Source organism: Coloeus monedula (genome assembly GCF_965178545.1).
Source record: "Coloeus monedula genome assembly, chromosome: 12".
Lineage (NCBI taxonomy): Eukaryota > Metazoa > Chordata > Aves > Passeriformes > Corvidae > Coloeus > Coloeus monedula.
This window is the reverse complement of record NC_138792.1, coordinates 20,167,011-20,186,228: the sequence shown is the minus strand read 5'-3', so window position 1 is coordinate 20,186,228 and position 19,218 is coordinate 20,167,011. Positions and strand designations below refer to the sequence as shown.

General features: G+C 36.9%; 1 protein-coding gene across 1 annotated transcript; it reads left to right on the top strand.

Moving 5' to 3' along the window:
* The first annotated feature begins 12,040 nt into the window (after window positions 1-12,040).
* Window positions 12,041-18,954, top strand: ZC3H12B (zinc finger CCCH-type containing 12B). The gene is made up of 5 exons (XM_082289155.1): window positions 12,041-12,699; window positions 15,525-15,664; window positions 16,379-16,613; window positions 16,701-16,807; window positions 17,364-18,954. Exons 1-5 carry the CDS (start codon window positions 12,098-12,100, stop codon window positions 18,782-18,784), a joined length of 2,505 nt encoding a protein of 834 aa, XP_082145281.1. The 5' UTR covers window positions 12,041-12,097; the 3' UTR covers window positions 18,785-18,954.
* The last annotated feature ends 264 nt before the right edge of the window (window positions 18,955-19,218 follow it).

The following is a 19,218-nucleotide window of genomic DNA, read 5'->3' as shown; positions in this document are numbered from 1 at the left end:
TTTCTTTTAAGATCAAATACTAGTTTCCATCTTTTTGCCAAGTCTCTCCCTTTTCAGATTTCTAGGTTGTCCTGATTTAAAAAACAAACAAAAACCCCCACCCCTAAAACAAAATAATCCATCACACCAAAAAACCTTCCTCCCTCAGGTCTTGCCCATAGGTCGATCTTCCTTTAGAAAGGAAGTGATGAAGTTGCTGGAGCATAGGGATTTGCCGTTTTCATTTTCAAAAGCAAAGTGGTGGGCTTTTTCTCTTGTCTTGTTGATGATGACTTTCCAGCTTCTTCACCTTGGAAATGAGCAGTGTTGCCATTATACGAATCTTTAAAGGTATCTTAGCATAAAAGATTTAGTTTGCATTGGACCTCCTTCAGGAGATCACGTAGTCCAACACCATTCTTAAGGCAGACTTAATTAGCCATGGACTGACTTAGTTTTTGCAAAAGCAAGGTAACTGGAGTGAAAATACAGTCACAAGATGCCTGAAAGCTCCTCTTGCAGCTTTCCACAAAGGTACGGTTTGATGCTTACTGAGTGAGGTGTCTTTCTCTGCTTCAGACTTTTTTGTTAATAGTTTCTAAAGTGGTGGTTTCAGTTTATCAGAAAGCTTCTGTCCTAACAGGTGAGTACATCCTGTCTCTTGTTGGATGACATAGCATGTGAGAGTCCATCCAGTATATTGAAGCCTTTAGAAACAGAATACCCTTTATTTTTCAGGTTTCTCAAAGATTGCTTCTGGAGGAGAATTTTGGTTAAAGGAACATTTGGTTTAGTCTGTCAAAGTAGTGTTCTAAATATTCAATTACAAATAGAATTAGTGTAAGTTAAGATGGTAAGATGCATCACCCCCTTGATGTGTCTTTTACTTAGCTGCAGTCACAACTTTTTTTTTCTCTTTGCAGAGCATTAATGAGTCATTTATATCTGCAGAGTAGGTAGTACCAAATGGCCTCCTATCAGAATGTGATTAGGAGAACTAGTGTATTCCTTTGGTCACAGATCCAAATAAATCATCTTAGTTTATAAGGAACTGCCCACAAATAAGCTTTAAGGAGTTACGTGTCTGCTCTTACTTTATGTAATGTTGTCAACTGAAGTGTAAATGTTGCCTTAGTAGGGACAGCAGACCTTTTGAGTAGCAATAGCTGTAGCTCCTTAAGATTATTAGAAAGAGAAGATTGGTGGAAAAAGGGTACTATATATTATTGTTAGAACACCTGTTTTAAATGCGTGTTTACTGTATAATTATTTCCTTTTTTTTTCTGTTTTAGGAAATATGATTAAATACCTAATGCAATAGAAATATTCCATTTCCTTCCCTTCAGACTTTATACTTGTCTTGTGCTCCGCACTACCTGTTCTTTCTAGGTTGGGTTAACTCCAAACAGGAATCATGTATCTTAAGAAAGAGCTAAAATGCTGCTTCCTCTATTTATAATTCCAACTATGTCCATCCTATTCCTTTGAATTCATATTTAGGAGTGTGACAAAATTAGTGAAGTTTGAGGCAAGGTGCTTAAATTTTGTACTGCTTTTGCATTTCTCTTCACACTTGGTTTGTAGTTCATAGAATTATAGAATATCCTGAGTTGGAAGGGATCTACAAGGGTTATCAAAATTCAGCTCTTGTCCCTTCACCCCAAGAATCCCACCATGTGCCTGAGAGTGCTGTCCAAAGGCTCCTTAAGCTCCGAGGCTTGGTACCATGACCACTGCACTGGGAAATCTGTTCCAGTGCCTGACCACCCTTGGGGAAGAACCTTTTCCTAATATCCAACCTAAACTTCCCCTGTTGACTCCTTCACAAGCTACTTTAAGTTCTCTATGTGACATGCTTGACACAGCTTGCTTTTATGTATAATCCAATACACATATCAGTGATCACTTAAAATATTTGCTGAAGTAAATTTGAAGTACCTCAAACATTGAGGTGTTACTGTAGTTTTTTAGAACATTTTTTCAGCTTAACAAAGCTCCACAATATGCTAAGAGTGCCGTAAAAATGGATACTTTCCTACCCAGTTTTCTATTCTATGGTATTGTTTCTGTCATATGGTTTGAGTTAAATCCTGTAGTCATCATCAAAGCAAAATGACTTCTTGGCAAGTTTAGATTTGGTAAAAGCTGTAGATCTGGGCCAAGGGATTAATCTCATATTTGCGCGGCGAAGGAAACATTGTTTTATTTAATGTTTTGGAACACACATCTACTGTGACCCTAGTATTTCACAGGTTTTATTTTGGGTTTTCAGAAACAGCCATGATTTCTCCGACTTACAGGTAATTAAAATGCTGGTTCTTATTTCCCTGGTGTCTGTTGATAGGTTCATGTTTTTCTGTTCCTGGCATTTTCTAAAATGGTCTCTAGGTTAATTTCTGAATCCTTTATAAAAGGTTAACCACAGGAAAGTGCCACAGATGTTCAGTCATAATCTTGTCAATCCTGCAGGGCAAGCACCTAGTATTTGTGATGTACAAATGTACAGTTTGAGCAGAGTTAGGAAAATGAAATTCTGAGCGCCTTCTTTGAAGTCTTATTTCTGATGCAGCAAGTACTCTGCTTTTCTGTTTAATTTCTTGCTTGTTATCGGGAGGTTGTGCGTAGTAACACAGTAACTCAGTGCAATTTCTGCTAAACTGAATGGGGAAGTTTTCATCGAGGTCAGCCCAAAAAAAAAAAAAAAAATCTAAATTTGAAACCTGTGGCAACTCAGTTGCAAATATGGGATGTTCTTCTTAAGGTTGTTCGGTTGGGGTTTTTTTAGGTCGTGATCACTAGAAATGTAGTATTTAATCTAATTTTCCTGAAATAAAAAGACCATTAAAAGGCAGAGTTGTGCTCATTACTTTTCACAGCCTGGGAAGTGAGGAGTGGCTCTTGAATTTAATTCAGCTGAATGTCTTGTCATTGCTGAAGGATACTGTCACTCTCTGATGTCCTGTTCAGTAATCCAGCCAACCACCAATAATTTGCATTCAGCAATGTTGAAAAGGAAAGTGAGAAACTTAGGGTGGTAGTTGCACAATTATTTTCTTGCATGACAATGCTTATATATTTTTGTCTACCGTGATGGTTCTTTCTTGCCTTTGTGTTGCAGGTGCAATTATTTTTTTGAGGTGCACTGTAAACTTGACCTATGTTTAAGAAACAAACTAATTCCTCCCTCAAAAACATCCCACCCAATCTCCTTTTCAGCTGTCATGATGAGCCCATCAGCTTCTTCACATTCTAGGGAGTCATGAACAAGTGTAGGTTCCTAGTTAATTAGGTGTTTTGGTGAAGAGTCTATGGCATGATTTCATTAATTTAGTTTTTCATACCCACTCAGTGATATTCTCTTGATGTTTGAAAATTACTTGATCTGCTTACTCATTGGCAGTTCCCTGCATTTCCATAGTTCTCAAACAGCATTCATAACTTTCTTAAACTGAGCCAACTGTGGTAAAGGGATTTCAGGAACAGTGGGCTAGAGCTTGGTGAGGAAGGAGAACAACCAAACTTCTAAGTGTTTGCAGCATTTGGGAAAGAAGAGCTCTATTTCACTTTTCTGAATTGATCTGTGAAATGTATCAAGTCATACACTGACAGAATCAGAACTTACATGTGTATGTATATATGGGCATATCTGTCTATCTGTATTTATTTGTGTCTGCATATGATTGGTTTTTTCCGTCACTGTTCGGTGGAGACAAGACGCATGTAGGCCAAATAAGATCAGAAAGGTAAAGCCTAGTGGTATTTCTAAAGTAATTTCTAATTCTATATGTTCTGGTGTATGAATTCGTTAAATTCAGCCCTCTCTGCACAACTGAACTTTTCCTACTGTTACAAGTGTTCCATCAGCATTTGTCAAGAAAGAACATCCCCTTCAGGGTTGGGTGGTGGTAACAATTACATTTGTCTTAACTGGTGAGTCAACACTGAAAATCTTCCTTTGTCCTTTGCCTCTGTAATAGAAGAGTGCTAAGTCACATTCTTTATTGTTCTTTTCCAAGGATGGTTAAGGGAGGGAGAGAGACAGATGGAGAAGCAGAAATGGCAAATTGTTTTTCTTTTAAAATACTTTATCTGAATTGACTCAGAAAAGAGGAAGCTTCTAAATAAAATTTATTACTAACCATAGCTAGCAGGCTATTTTTCAATTGCTGTTTCAATATTAATTTTAAGGACAAGGTGTTCACTGCTGGTGTAAACTGCTAGTACTTTAGATTTATTATATATCAGTGTTTTATTTCAGAAAAGTCATAATGAGTAAAAAAAGTAAAATATTTTTCTTGATATTGTACTGAGTTTCACTTGATAAAAGACTGTACAATATTAGGCTTTTGTGTAAATTTAAGGTTTCTCTGTTCATCAAAATGACAGTGTTGGGACTCGCCGGGAATGTGTTGAAACTGACATTGCATAGTAAGATAAGGAAAAAAAATCCATTAAACTGAATCAAAATGCTGTCATTTATATGGCTCTAATTATCAAGGGATTGTAAAGTCTGATCTGCCATTTTAACAGGTCTGTTAAAAATGCTATTTGACTTAGTGCATATTCTGTGAACTCTGTTATACATGTCTCTAAATGTATAAGTGTGCTGCAGATCTGTCCTCAGATCTTACTTTAGACCATATCTAATTTATTAGATTTAAAAGTACAAGAACTATTTGAGCATGTGTTCATTTTAAGCATCTTAAAATTGAAGTATTCCTTTTAATTAGGATTCCTCACTGCTCGGCAAGCAAAATGTTGTAAGCACTGTTAATGCCAAATATTTCCATCAAAAAGCAGCTGCTTTTAAAGCCTGATATATTTGTTTTCCTTTACTTATATGTATTTTGGACTTTTTAAGGAAGCTATATCAGAATATATATGCAATACATCTGTCACTGATTTGATGCTTATATGAGTGTTGTTTGCTAAGTATGAAAACTCTTAGAACAGTTTTAATAAAACTGTGTAAAATACAGTTTTAAACTGTGACTACAAGTGGTGAATATTGTAGTTTTCTAAAAGCATCAAATTTTAGAGTCACTTTAATTTCCAAATGGCCAACTTAAATAGGAACATTTTCTAAAAAGCCTGTATGTCCTATTTTCCTACAGTCATGCAACATTTGACACAGTAAATGAAAATTAAATATGCTAAGCTACCACATTTGTTATGTAGTGAAAATAATTCATTCTAAGGTTCAAAAAATAAGTTTGTGACAGTGATTAATTCCTGTTGAACTGCAACATATTTGTTATTATGATATGCATTATTATGATATGCATATGTAAACTGTAATGTATTCCTGTTACCTCTGCTTTAAATAATGATAAGTATGAAAATCTAGTAGTTCAAGGTGTACATACACACTGGCAAAATGCTATTAATCTCCAGCTCTTTGCCTTTTTATTAAGGACAAGAGATAATTGCCTATAATGTCATGCAGCACAACTCTTTCCAGTTTTTTAATCCATTCTGAAATACCCAAATGTTAATTTTAGAATATTTCTCTGCTTTTCTTCAGTTGTGAATCTGTCCCAGCAGATGCGTACCACCTAAGTGTGTAATTAAAATGAGAAAAAGCTACCCATTTTGTTTGTGACTCATATACTTTGTCAGATTTGAGCACTTTCTTAGTAGATAAAATAGTCCACTACCTTAGAAAATATTCAAAGCAGCAGGCAGCAATGTGTAAAATCTGTGCTGCTCCTCAGATAAGAATATAACAAGATGGTTGTGTCTTCAGTGCCATGAAAACACTGTGTTGAGCTGTGTTACTTTCTTCATAAGCACTGTAGAAATGTGATTTTCAAAATCGAGGGCTAGTCCAAAATCCAGGGCCATCTATGCATCTTGAGCTGCTTCTGGTCTATATCCTCTGACAATAACTGCTGCCTAACAGATACTGTTCTGTCACATTCCTGAAGATGTGTGCAGTGCATTTTGGTACTGGTTGGTTTGTTGGGATTCTGTGTGTGCGTGCACTACAGCCTTGAATCGTAATGTCTTTAAAATGGCAATTAGTCGTGTTGGGGAAGTTCTTAAAGCTCAGAAAAAGGTACTTGGGAAGTGCTTTAGAGTTATTGAGAATAACCACTGGTCTGTGATGTAGCACAGTACAGTGCTGGAGGTCTTGTTTATTGTAGTGTCCCTGAACACTACTTAAAATAATATTTAAAAAGACTTCTCTTTCTCTTTGTACTTATATTGTTTCCATGGTTTAAACTCTTTAGGCAATAGTTGGTATGTGTGTAACAAGGAAGTTGTCAGCTTTGGCTTACACACTGTGTACACCGTAATCATGAGGCATAGCTGTAGATATATAGTGTTCCAGTCCGATCCATTTTTTAGTTGTGGGGGTGATAGATCAGGTTTCATTCATTCATGTGTTGTAGAACAAGTAACCTGGGATCATGATAAGTTCATCCAATTGCTGTTGAGGTCTGTATTGCTCTTACTGTCAGAACTAGCTACTGTCAGAACTAGCTACATGAAAACTAGTTTGAATAGATGTCTTTGTATACTTTGGTCAGCTTCTGATCATGTAGAAACAGCCACAGTAATCAAAGGTTTGGCTGTTGTTTAGAACAGCCTTCTTCCAGAAAGATACCTCTTCCTTCTACACATAGGTGCTTGCTAATGATAAGTTAGTGAAATGAAGAGTACAGAGAGACACTAAGACATTAAAATTCATGCTGAACCCATGGAGGGAATAACTTAATTTTCTTAATAAAAACCAGGCCCTTTAAAAAAAATTATCAAGTTGTTTCTTTGGTTTAGTTTGATAATACAGATAGTTTAAGAAATACAAAAGGACGTGCTGTGCATGTGGAACTCCCCTAGATGTTACCATTTCACATGTCATTTTTCAGTTAGATTTTTTAAGGGGGGTAGTTATTTAAAAAAAAAAATCACTGATTAGCTACATGTATTTTAAAAGTACACAAGGGAAAACAAACAAACCTATCCCTCCTTAAAATAAATACTATAGAATCATTATTAAGTATTTCTTATCCTGGTGAGAGAGAGAGATTTGAAAAAATACATGAGTTGGGTTTCTTTGTTTTGTTTTGTTTTGCATTTTAGTATCTGCAATGACAGAAAAGAAATAAAAATGCTTAAAAGTTGGTGAAAGGAGTTAATAAAATGTTTCATTTAAAGGTTGTTCTTCAAAGTAGATGTGTGTATCATATATTTGTGCCTTTGTAGGGCATGGCTCAGAGCACACTGAGATGATGGAAAAGTAGTGCCATAAGGGACCAAAAGAAGCTGTTCAATCCATTCTTTTACCTTCGTTTCTGTTGGTCCTGCTGAAATGAACAGGCTTTGAATAGAGTATTTCTAGTACCAGCTCTTTAATACTCATTGTCATTTGAATAGTAATTGTTGAATAACTTGCAAGTGATTTCATTTATACTACAGTACTTCATTACTGTGCAGATACTTTCTTTCTTTTTTAATACCATCAAAGTTGAAGAGATGCTTTCAGTTTGGCCCCTTATGAACAAAATATACATGATTTTGTCTGACTCTTTTTTCTGAATCACATTATCAGTTCTACTAGTTGCTCGTGACTGTGCTGAAAGAGGTGTTTAGGAAGAAAACTTGGGTGGTTGCTTAGCAGCGAGCATCATGAGAATTAAAATTTTAAAGCTGCAGTGTCTGTATTTCTGAGTTGTAATAGCTTTAAATTAGAAATTCGTAATAGCTTTCTTTTGTTTCCTTAAGTGTGTGTTCATATTTGGCTGTCTTTGGGGGGAATGTAACTCATAATAAACAAATGTTGAAATTTCAGTGGTAAAATGTTGCTGTTCATGATCTGCAAGATGAGGATTGATTCTATCTTTGAAAAGATTTTCTGACTTGTTTCTCAATTTTGTACTTATCAGCAAAATCAAGCATTACTCAAATTATTTATGGTTTTTAATTTTTGTTCTGAGTTTGGTTGTAAGAGAATTTAAAAAAAAATTAATTTAACCCACTGTGATAACTCCTTAGTGCATCTATACTAACCTTAATAAGTATTGAGTATAAGCAGTAAGAAAACAAAAAAGTGGAAAATTATTCACAGTGATAGTTCTATTAACTGTTAATTAGTGGGTTTTTCCCCCCATAAACTCCCTTAGTGTGCCCGCAAAGTACTACCTTCTAAAGGTGTCTGGACAAGCAATACCAAACTGTTCCATGTGGTTTTTCTGATATTGCAGCCTGTCATCATAATTCTAGATTGTATATTTATTGTGCAAGGGACTTTGTGGTTAGAATAGGCTAGGAACTGATAGAGATCCCTAGGTACAGCTGTACTACCACTACTAAATAATATAGATCAGAAAGGAAAGAACTTCTCTGTTATCAGTACTCTGCAAGATGACATTTGAATTTCTGAGAAGTACAGTGTGGAAAAACACATAAACAAACAAACTATGCTGTTGTTGTTTGTGGGATTTTTTTTTTTAGTCTAAATGCCAGTGAGTTAATTGCATAAATATGTTCCTGCTGACTGGAAGTACTCTTGGAGCTGTGGCTATAATTGTGGTGGTTGTTTTTACATGTATCAAAGAAATTATGGAATTTGTCACTTAAAGTGGGAAACAGTAGGAATATTAATAGCCAGGAGTTGTTTTCATTTGGATGTGGGAAATACAAACTACCAAATAGTCTTTTATTAAAAAAATAAACATTTTATATTTTTCTTTCAGACTGTATGTATACAAATTATATATATCACATGCAGACTATCACTTCTCTTTTTTTGTAGTAAAATATAGTGGTGATTTGGTGAATTTAAAAAGTCAAGCCATTGAGTCATTGTTAGAAAAGAAATTGAATACATGTAGCTTTAGCCGAAGTTGGAAGATTTAAAGGCACTTCGTGAAATGTGTGCTCTGTACAGTTACTAGTAACAAAGATAGGCTTTAAACTCAATAACCAGGGTGCATTATTTCAGATGTTGAGTTCTTTACATTGTAGTTTTGCATTTTGCACTTTATTAAATATTTTTTCAAGTAAAGCTAAAATTACAATGTTTGGGCACAATATGGTATTTTAGAAATGTGTGTAATATTCAATTAATATTTAATTTATATTTAAGAACTGCAATATAATTTTTTGTGTGTATCAAGCTTTTGCTGTTTGAACCTTTTCTAATCTTTTATTTATTATAATACTAGAATATAATTTGATTGTCTTCTCAGTCACAGTTCATTCAGCTGTATGGAAAACACTATAAAGAAATACCTGTAACAAATTACCTTAAGAAGTTCAAGTAGTGAAAATGTAGGTATTTGTCTACACAGAGTAGGTATTTATCTACACGTAGTAATAAAAATGCATCTTGCCTGAAATGTTTGTAATAAACTGTTACAGAGTGTGATAAAAACTCATCTTCAAAACCACAAAGGAGTTTGGGATGACAATGGTCAGCACAAGAACTGCAGTAACACAGAGAAGTGGTGGCCCAGCACAGGCTTCTCTGGGGGCTGTCACAGGAGAGCCGCCAGCGCTGTGCTGTGGGGGTGACACCCATCGCCATGAGTCTGGGGGTCGAGGCTGGCTGGGCCGTCTCACAGATGGAGGGAGTATGGGATGCACTTGGGGCATGCAAGGAAAAAGCGTTTTGTGATTGCATATGACTTGGACAGTCTGGGGAGGCATCAAAGGCATTGTAAGGCTCAGGGAAGAGAATGGAGGTTTCAAGATGATAAATTTAACAAAAGCCGAAAACATGCTTGTGAGATTGTGCTTAGAGAGATCACAACTGGGAAAGAATAATGGAGCTCTTTAAACCTGGATGAACAGAATCATGCTGTTCTTTGTCCAGTGCCAAAGCAGTATAGTCTCAATAATTTGAAAAAAATTAGTTTTACCACATGTATTGTAAAGCGTTTCTTCATTGCAATATTTTGTAAGCTGTGAGCGCAGTGTGCTGTTAACCTGTTTTTTTAACCTTCTTTTATAATAATTTTTGTATATACTTTTTTTTTTTTGGTTTTGGCAAGGTACAAGGTTATGCATGAGACCTAATTAAAATCCATTCCAGGTTAAGCTATTAATACATCTATGTTGGCAAGTACATGGATTGTAAATATACTGCTATTAGTGCTATGTGAGAGAAAAATCACTTGGAATGAAAATAGAGAGTACTGTAGAAATAATACCTAAGTATTTAGAGGGATACTCTTTGAATAAATAACATGAAAGAACAGCAGTTTTTAAAGTCTAATTTAAACCTAACTAGTGAAGATTGGAATTTCCATTCACAAGCAGGGAAACTGTGTTTTTATTTTATATGGCATAAAGGACTTAGACTATCACAGAATCATTTAGGTTGGAAAAGACCTCCAGGATCATTGAGTCCAACCTTTGACCAGTCCCCACCTTGTCAAATAGACCAGAGTGCTGAGTGCTTCATCCGGTTGTTTCTTGAACATCTCCATGGATGGTGACTCCACTGCCTCCCTGGACAGTCAAATCCAATGCTTGACAACCCTTTCTGTGAAGAAATTCTTCCTGGTGTCCAACCTAAACCTCCTGCAGCGCAGCTTGAGGCCGTTTCCTCTTGTCCTATTGCTGGTTGCCTAGGAGAAAAGACTGACCTCCACCTGGCTACAACCTCCTTTCAGGCAGTTGTAGAGAGTCTCCCCTGACCCTCCTTTTCTCCAGGCTGACAAAATATAAATATGATACAAATATATGAAAATATGAAAAAGTATGGTTCTTCTGTATTTAAAAATAGTGTTGATTGGCTCAAAACTTGACCTTTTAGGGGCTTTTTTTAGGTAGGAGTGATTAGCATTTTCCTAGGGAAATTAGGCTTTTGAGCAGCTGTCTCTCCATGTGTGTACATTTTTGTTTGCATAAATTGGAGTGCAGTCTGGTAGAATGTTACTGTTTTGCCTGTTTATGGTAATTATACATTACTGTGTAAAGGTTTTGCAGGTTAATAGTCTTTGTTTCACTTTGAGACAATTCTAGGGAGTTTGGTTGTTGTTAGGCCAATATGGACCTGTCTCAGAGATCCTTTGACATTTTTATGGTTTTGCTTATCAAATTTTATCACTCTTCTAGACCTGCTGTTCTCTGAAATATTCCCGCAGGCAACAAAACCCCATCATTTAATGTAGAGAAATAGTCAAGAAAGAAACCTTCTAAGACTTATTAGCAGAGCTTTGAACTAGATTCATCAGGGGAAGGGATGTACTTCTGAGTGTCAGAGAGGAACCAGGAAACACTAGCGCTCTAGGAAGCAGCAGGGAAACACCTGTAAATTGTCCCAAAGGAATTAGGGATGGCCTTTCGCAAATGTTGAAGAGGCCATTCTATCATTCTGTGAGTGGTATATTAGGTGCTGTGATTTTCAGCATCTTATTACCTAAAACCAAAAGGATATGAGAATTTAGAATTAATAAGCTTTGACTTATATGCACACTGGTGATGCTTTTAATTTTCTTTTGTGGCTTATAATATTTTGTTAAATGTCTGTATTGTTTTCCAGAAGATACTTTTGCTAGGTAAACTTGTTGGTCCTGATAGTAAATCCTTACTGAAAGAGGCTGAAATGGTTTGTGTTAAATTTTATGCATACTGGAACACTGCACAGTTGTTCCTAATGTAGACAGGCTGTTCTTGCAGTAGAAGACAGGTTTCTAGTGGAAATGGTTGCTGACCCTTTTCTGTTTTATTATCCTTAAGTGTTACTCAGATAATCCATTCGTTCCAGCTCTACATTTATTTTGTGGGAATTGTCCTTTTTTTTGTCGGTAGAGTAACTGGGGGAGAAAAGGAGAGTTTTATTTGTGATTACAGAGAATATGTAATTATATGCTTTATTATAATCAGTTTACAAAGAAATGTGGATGACTGGGGACATCTACTGACTTGTAAACAAAATCATTGTAGTTGATTATTTTGCAGAATTGATCAAAACCTAATTTTTTTTTTTTCTTTTTTTTAAGGAACTTCATGTTGGTGCTGCTTATGCCAGAATATAGTAAGCAAGGCAAATTAGCTCCAGCCTTGTGTAAACTTTTAATTGGCTAACATGATGCAATTGAGTATGAATTCCAGGTGGCTTTGGAAATGAAAGAGAACTGAGTGCTCTGGCTGGAAGTTGAACGTGATGACGGCCTGGTCTATGGTAGGGAAGCTGAAAATGGAGAAGAGGCACTCCAGAGAAGACAGAAATGTGGAACAAGACGCGGGGGAATGCAGTGCTGAATCTGAGGAATGGACGAGCTCAGAAAGTGAGCCTGAGCAACCATACTTCAGAAGCAGTACTCAGTGGAGAGAAAAGGAGGTTTCCACCAAACCACATCGGCCACTCTGCCGATCCCCGTGTTTGGATCGCCCAAGTTTTTCACAGAGCAGTATCACACAAGACTTGAAGCTAGATGAATGCAAAACAAATTTGGACAAGGAATACCAAGCTAAAATGGATTTTGCTTTAAAGCTTGGGTATGCAGGAGATCAGATCCAGGCTGTACTGAATAAGTTGGGAGCAGATGCGCTCATCAATGATGTTCTAGCAGAGCTTGTGAGACTTGGCAACAAAAGTGAATCAGAGGGACAAAGCACTGCCAGCAGTACCAGTAGTACTCTGGTGCCAAGAGGCCCTTGCCCAAAGGAAATAGCAAGCCCTGAATTGTCCCTGGAAGATGAAGTTGTGGATAACAGTGATAACTTGAGGCCAATTGTCATTGACGGAAGCAATGTTGCTATGAGGTGGGTTTCCCTGTCACAATATTTGAAAATAATAGCTCACTAAAATATTTAAGAGAAAAATCAATATTGATGGCAAAGTCATTTTAAGTCATGTAGACTATTACACTGATAATACATATATTTTATAGACTCTTTAGTCTAGGCTTTTTAATTATGCTGTTATTCCTTTATACATAATCCACATTCCAGTTCCCCTACCCTCCTTTTAAACCCAAGTTCTCGCCTCAAAACTTTTGTTCAAGAAATCTGCTTGTAGTGTGCTTTTGTGTGGATGGGTTTAATATTCTGAAGTCCTTCAACAATACTGAAAATTGCTTCTGGACATTAAAGGAAAGTAACCAAGTAGGGTAGGAAAACTTGGTTATTTCTAAAGTGACATGCAGTGTGTGCTAATGAAATGCAGTGAATTCATGGTATTTGAGCTCCTGATGATTGAGCCTGCTCAGGATTCAAAGCAATTTAGCTGTGTCAGAACAGGGGTAATGCATGAGCTAAACCTGCTGACCTGCATGGCTATGCTGCTTGCCCCACCTTGAGTACTGTGTGCAAGTACTTTTGGGCATCCAAAGGAGGGCCGTGAGGAAGGGGAGAGGTCTGGAGGGGAAGTCTTATGAGGAGCACTGAGGTCACTTGGTTTTTTGAGCCTGGAGGAGACCGAGGTCAGACCTCATTGTGCTCTTCAACATCTTCACGAGGGGAAGTGGAGGGGCAGGTACCAATCTCTTCACTCTCATGACCAGTGACTCAAGGAAATGTCATAAAGCTGAGTCAGGGGAGGTTTAGGTTGAATATTAAAAAAAGCTTTTTCACCCAGAGGGTGGTTGAGTACAGGAACAGGCTCCATAGGGCAGTGGTCACAGCACTAAGCCTGTCTGAGTTCAAGAAACATTTGCACAACGCTCTCAGTCACGTGGTGGGATTCTTGGGGTATCCTGCGTGGGGCCAGGAGTTGGATTTCGATGGTCCTTGTGGGTCCCTTCTGACTCAGGATATTCTATGTACACTTGGCTGCTTAGGTCAACACTAACCCAAGAGATACCTGTCCCATGCCACTTTTGAACATGTCTGTAGAGTACAGGGTTCAGCTAGCCAGTGATTTGTTTATCATTGAGTAAATATGATTTTTTTATGAGGGAGCTATTAAAAGTCTGTTTAGTGATCAGTGATACCAAGATTTATTCAGGTAGTGTTCATACAATAGACTTCTTTTAGTATCAGTCTTCTGCTCTAGAGGAACTTGGGATATTAATTATTATTTTTTCAATGTATTAAGAAAATTCAGATTTTTATAGGTGTATTGAGTATGCTGACTTTTCAAATACATAAACCCTTCAAATCCTGTAACAGTATTTTATATACAGGATTTTCCAGTGTCAAGTTGTGGTTACATCAATCCATAAGATGTTTCTGTAAACCAACATTGCCAAAACTGGATTTAACTTTTTTTTTTCCTTTTTTTTTTTCTGTGCCTGTTGAATTTGTAATCTCTACTGCTTGAGTTACTTCTGAGAATAATGTGGCGGGCAGCAACTGGAGAAAAAAGGGTGTGTACTCTGACTATTTCATAGCTCATATCTGATGCTTTATTTGTAAGACCATAAGACTATCTCAAGTTATAAGGGACCCATAAGGATCATCAAGTCCAACTCATAACAAAATGCATGTGCATCTGAATGTTTTAAAGGATATTAAATTCTGTAAAATCTGAAATGTATAAAAATTTAAGGAAAATGCTTTTAGAAATTGTGGCTTCTGTATTCATTATTTAAGTTGTGAGGATTTAGACTATGTGGGTTATCAATAATCAAACAGAAGATATTAGATCTATCTGCCTTGGGTCTGCTTTGGTGTTACTTCCTGGAATGTTTCATGCCCATGAAAACATAGTCCAGTAATCTGTGATGTCATTCTACAATAGTAACAATAACAACAGCAACTTTGAGGTGAAATTTTGAATGATAATCTGTAGAATTTTATGGATTTTAAAGACAATTTTAGTATGATGGAAGACTCCTAATTATGCAAATTCTGTTTTGCAGACTGAGAATATCTGAAAAGCATAAGGCTTATGTACCTCTCCTGCTTAAAAATATTTCAATTATAGATGATGCAGATAGAGATTGAATAAGATTAAAAATTAAGATTCTCCTTGGTTTCTATCAAACCTCTTAAAAATTTCTCCTTTCCCTTGCAGAAACTTAGGCCTTTTTAAAATTAAACTCTTTCATTTGGACTGTGTGCTGTTTTAGAGACTCCTGTGTGTTTCAGAAAACAAATTTTTGATGGGGGTGGGACTTAAACAACTTCAACACAATTATTTCTTTCCTATAAAAAATTCTAATAAAAAACACAGAACATTTAGTATCAGAGGAAAAGATTTTATTAATAAAGATGTTTAAGAGCACTTGTCACCCATGACAATCAGCACTGTTCATTCCTCTTTTTGTGACAGCATTTTATGGTGCTACTTAAGGTAAGCTCAATTTGTTGGGGAAAGTGTTATTTTTCATTAGGTCAGCTAATAAAATGAAAAAAAATGGAAAAACTTCATGTTTACTTGCTTTTGCTCTGGGGATAGTGAAATTTCACCGTTTATAGACTTTTTAAGTAGCAAGGTTGCTGTAATCTGATGGCTGAATAGCTCTGTACAGTTGTCTTTTTCCAATTATGTAAGGAGGCCTAATAAAACTTTACAGACTTTGTTTTCCTTATGTCCTTTGGCCATGGCAGCTTTAGAGGAAAAAACCAACCAAACGACCGCAACAAAAACCAAAACCAACTGTAACTTTTGTCCTTGCTGTTTCTAAAACTTGCATGTTCTTCAGCCATGGGAACAAAGAAGGATTTTCCTGCCGGGGAATTCAACTAGCTGTTGATTGGTTTCTGGAAAAAGGACATAAAGATATCACTGTGTTTGTACCTGCATGGAGAAAAGAACAGTCTCGACCTGATGCACCAATTACAGGTAACATCAAGATTTTTCTTCGACCCCTCAGTTAAAAAGAAAAAAAAATTATTGTCATGTTTCTGATGGGTCCCAGTACTGGACTGTGGATGTGGTGATGATAATGTTGCACTCAACTGTTTGAAAACACAACGGTTTCATTGGTGAGGAAACAAGCATTTAAGTACCTGCATGTGTAAACAATGATGTGGGTTTTGTAACATTATTGGATGGTTTCAACACTTTTGAGAAGCAGTAGTTGAAATTTTCCCATTAGCAAACATTGTTGAGCATACAGGAACTGAGTCTTATTTGCTGGGTGAACATAAAATAAGTAGTAATAGGCCAGGGACTCAGTTAATAGGGTTGTCTTGAACACTGAAGAAGCAGCATGTGTTTTGACCCATAGAAAGTCCTTACATTTTACTCTAGGCTAACAAGAAAGCTACTGTAATACAGTAACACCTGAGTTCCTGATGTGTTCAGGAAGACTGAGTAAAGGTACATGGCTACAGAGTGATTATGAAGTTCAAATATTGAATATTTACTCAGTGCTTTGAAACCTCAGAAATAAAATCCACATCTAGGTGTTTTTTACTGATAATGAGGACTGTGTATGAATATAATTGCAAGATACTTTGTCAGAAAAGAGGGGAAGAATTTTCATAATACAATGGTTGCATTTCTTTCTTTTAAAACTTTTTTAAAAGCTACTCAACTAAACTTATTTTACAGATCAAGAAATCTTACGTAAATTGGAGAAAGAGAAAATTCTTGTTTTCACCCCATCTCGAAGAGTTCAGGGAAGAAGAGTAGTTTGCTATGATGATCGATTCATAGTAAAACTTGCTTTCGACTCAGACGGCATTATTGTGTCAAATGATAACTATCGGGATCTTCAAAATGAAAAACCAGAATGGAAGAAGTTCATAGAGGAGCGGCTACTAATGTATTCTTTTGTGAATGACAAGTATGGGTTTTTTCTTCAAAAGTAAGTAAATTTTCTAATTCAGCATTCTCAGGAAAAACTGATCATGTTTCATTTCTTTTCCCTTAGATTTATGCCTCCAGATGATCCTTTAGGACGCCATGGTCCAAGCCTTGAAAATTTCTTAAGAAAAAGGCCAGTTATTCCTGAACATAAGAAACAACCGTGTCCTTATGGTAAGTGCCCAAGTCAGATTGATTTGTTGCATTTAAAGGTAGGTGAAGCAAGCAATTAATTAACATCTTCTCATTACTGGAAAAGAAAATGTACCATTGTCATGCTGCCATCCAAGCACAACATCCGCTTTTATACTCTTCATACGTATATTTATAAAAACAGTGTAGCAGAAAATTAAGGATTACCAGATATACCTTGTGGATAATACAGATTTTTGCTATTTTATTCTGGTTTGTATTAAAGGAAGGAGATTCATAATTAATAAAACTGTGTTAAAGCCAATTTGTTTTATATAGCACTGTGTGTATGTTGTCATTATTGAAATCATGAGCCAGTAGGAAGAAAAATGGTATATCTTGCCTTTGATGCAGATATACATGAATACAGGCAGCAGAGGCTGTGGCTGTCTGTATATATCAAATACATGATTATTCCTTAGGGGTTTAAAATAGAAATACTACTATTGAAAAGTGGTGAAACATAAAGAAAAAATATAGCAACTGGTGGTATTAATGAGTTTTTGAATTATTTAATGTAAAACTCCTTTTCTTCCAGGTAAAAAGTGCACATATGGGCACAAATGTAAATATTACCACCCAGAACGTGCAAACCAGCCTCAAAGGTCAGTAGCGGATGAGCTTCGAATAAGTGCCAAATTATCTGCTGTGAAAACTATGAGTGAGGGAGCCTTGGCCAAATGTGGCACAGGGCCATCCAGCTCCAAAGGAGAAATCAGTTCTGAAGTGAAACGCATTGCCCCAAAACGTCAGTCAGATCCAAGCATTAGGTCAGTAGCTGTGGAGCCTGAGGAAAAGTTATCAGCAGCCCGGAAGTCCGAGGCCAGCTCTGTCCCGTCTCTGGTTTCTGCATTAAGTGTACCAACGCTCCCTCCACCAAAAAGCCATGCAGCTGGTGCATTAAATACTCGTTCTGCAAGCAGTCCGGTGCCAGGTTCCTCACAGTTCGTACATCAGAAATCCTCACTGGAACATATGTCCAGTGTGCAATATCCTCCTATACTAGTCACCAATAGCCATGGCACCTCAGTTAGCTATATTGACCAGTATCCCAAATATGAATCACTGGGGGACCATGGCTATTACTCCTTACTCAGTGATTTCTCCAACTTAAGCATAAGTAGTATCCGTAACTCAGATTATTACGGGGCTGATATGGACCAGGGGATGTATTCTAGAAACTCAAGCCCCTGTCCTGACAATTGCTTAAGCCATACAAGTAATGATTCTTATTCCTCTTACAATGACTTGTATCTGGGTGTAGCAGATGCCAGTCCAGAAGACAATGTGAAGAGCCACAGACTGCCATCGAAAAATCGTCTTCAGCCTTTCCCTCATGGTTACCATGAAGCCTTAAATAGAGGTCAGAGTTACGGAACTGAAGAGCCTAAGCAATCCCTTCGCAAACAGTCAGTTTCCCACTTAGGCCTACATGCCCAGCATCCAGTTGTTGGAGCACGGTCCAGTTGTCCAGGAGAATACCCTGTGCCTCAAAATGTTCATCCATCAACTGCACAACCAAGCCGTGCCTTGGTGATGACAAGAATGGACAGTATTTCTGACTCACGGCTTTATGAAAGTAACCCGACAAGGCAGAGGCGACCACCTCTCTGTCGAGAGCAGCATGCCAGCTGGGATCCATTACCATGTGCATCAGACTCTTACACTTACCACTCATATCCACTGAGTAACAACCTCATGCAGCCATGTTATGAACCTGTAATGGTAAGAAGCATGCCTGAGAAGATGGAGCAGCTCTGGAGAAATCCCTGGATTGGGATATGTGGTGAGCCACGGGAACCTCATATCATCCCAGAACATCAGTATCAAACATACAAGAACCTCTGCAATATTTTCCCTCCAAGCATTGTTCTTTCTGTGATGGAAAAGAATCCCCATATGACAGATGCACAACAGCTGGCAGCTATGATTGTTGCCAAATTAAGAACAGGGCGTTAGAGGAGTACAGCCTCTTTTGGATAAATGAAACTGTACAGCACATAGGAGCCAGAGGAAAACTTACATGAAAGAAGAGGCCAATCTATTGTAAATACTTTCTACTAAGATAGTATAAAATTCTGTACACAGTAGCAATCATATATATGCTGAGGCACTATATAAAAGTTGATTGTATTGCAAATTTTAAGATTTTAAATATAGGGATTTTTAATAGTATTTTATAGGAAATGCATACCTTGGTGCATGGATAGCTCACTAAGAACTATAAGGTCACAATCAGTGTCTCAGAGCTGTAACTACAAAATTAGTGTTAGCAATTATATTGCATGTATTAGTGTACACTTACAATTTGCATATAAATACCTAATCGGCCTCTAAAAGTACGCTCTATACACACCCAGATGACTTTTAGGGTTTCAGCTTTGTCATTTGAC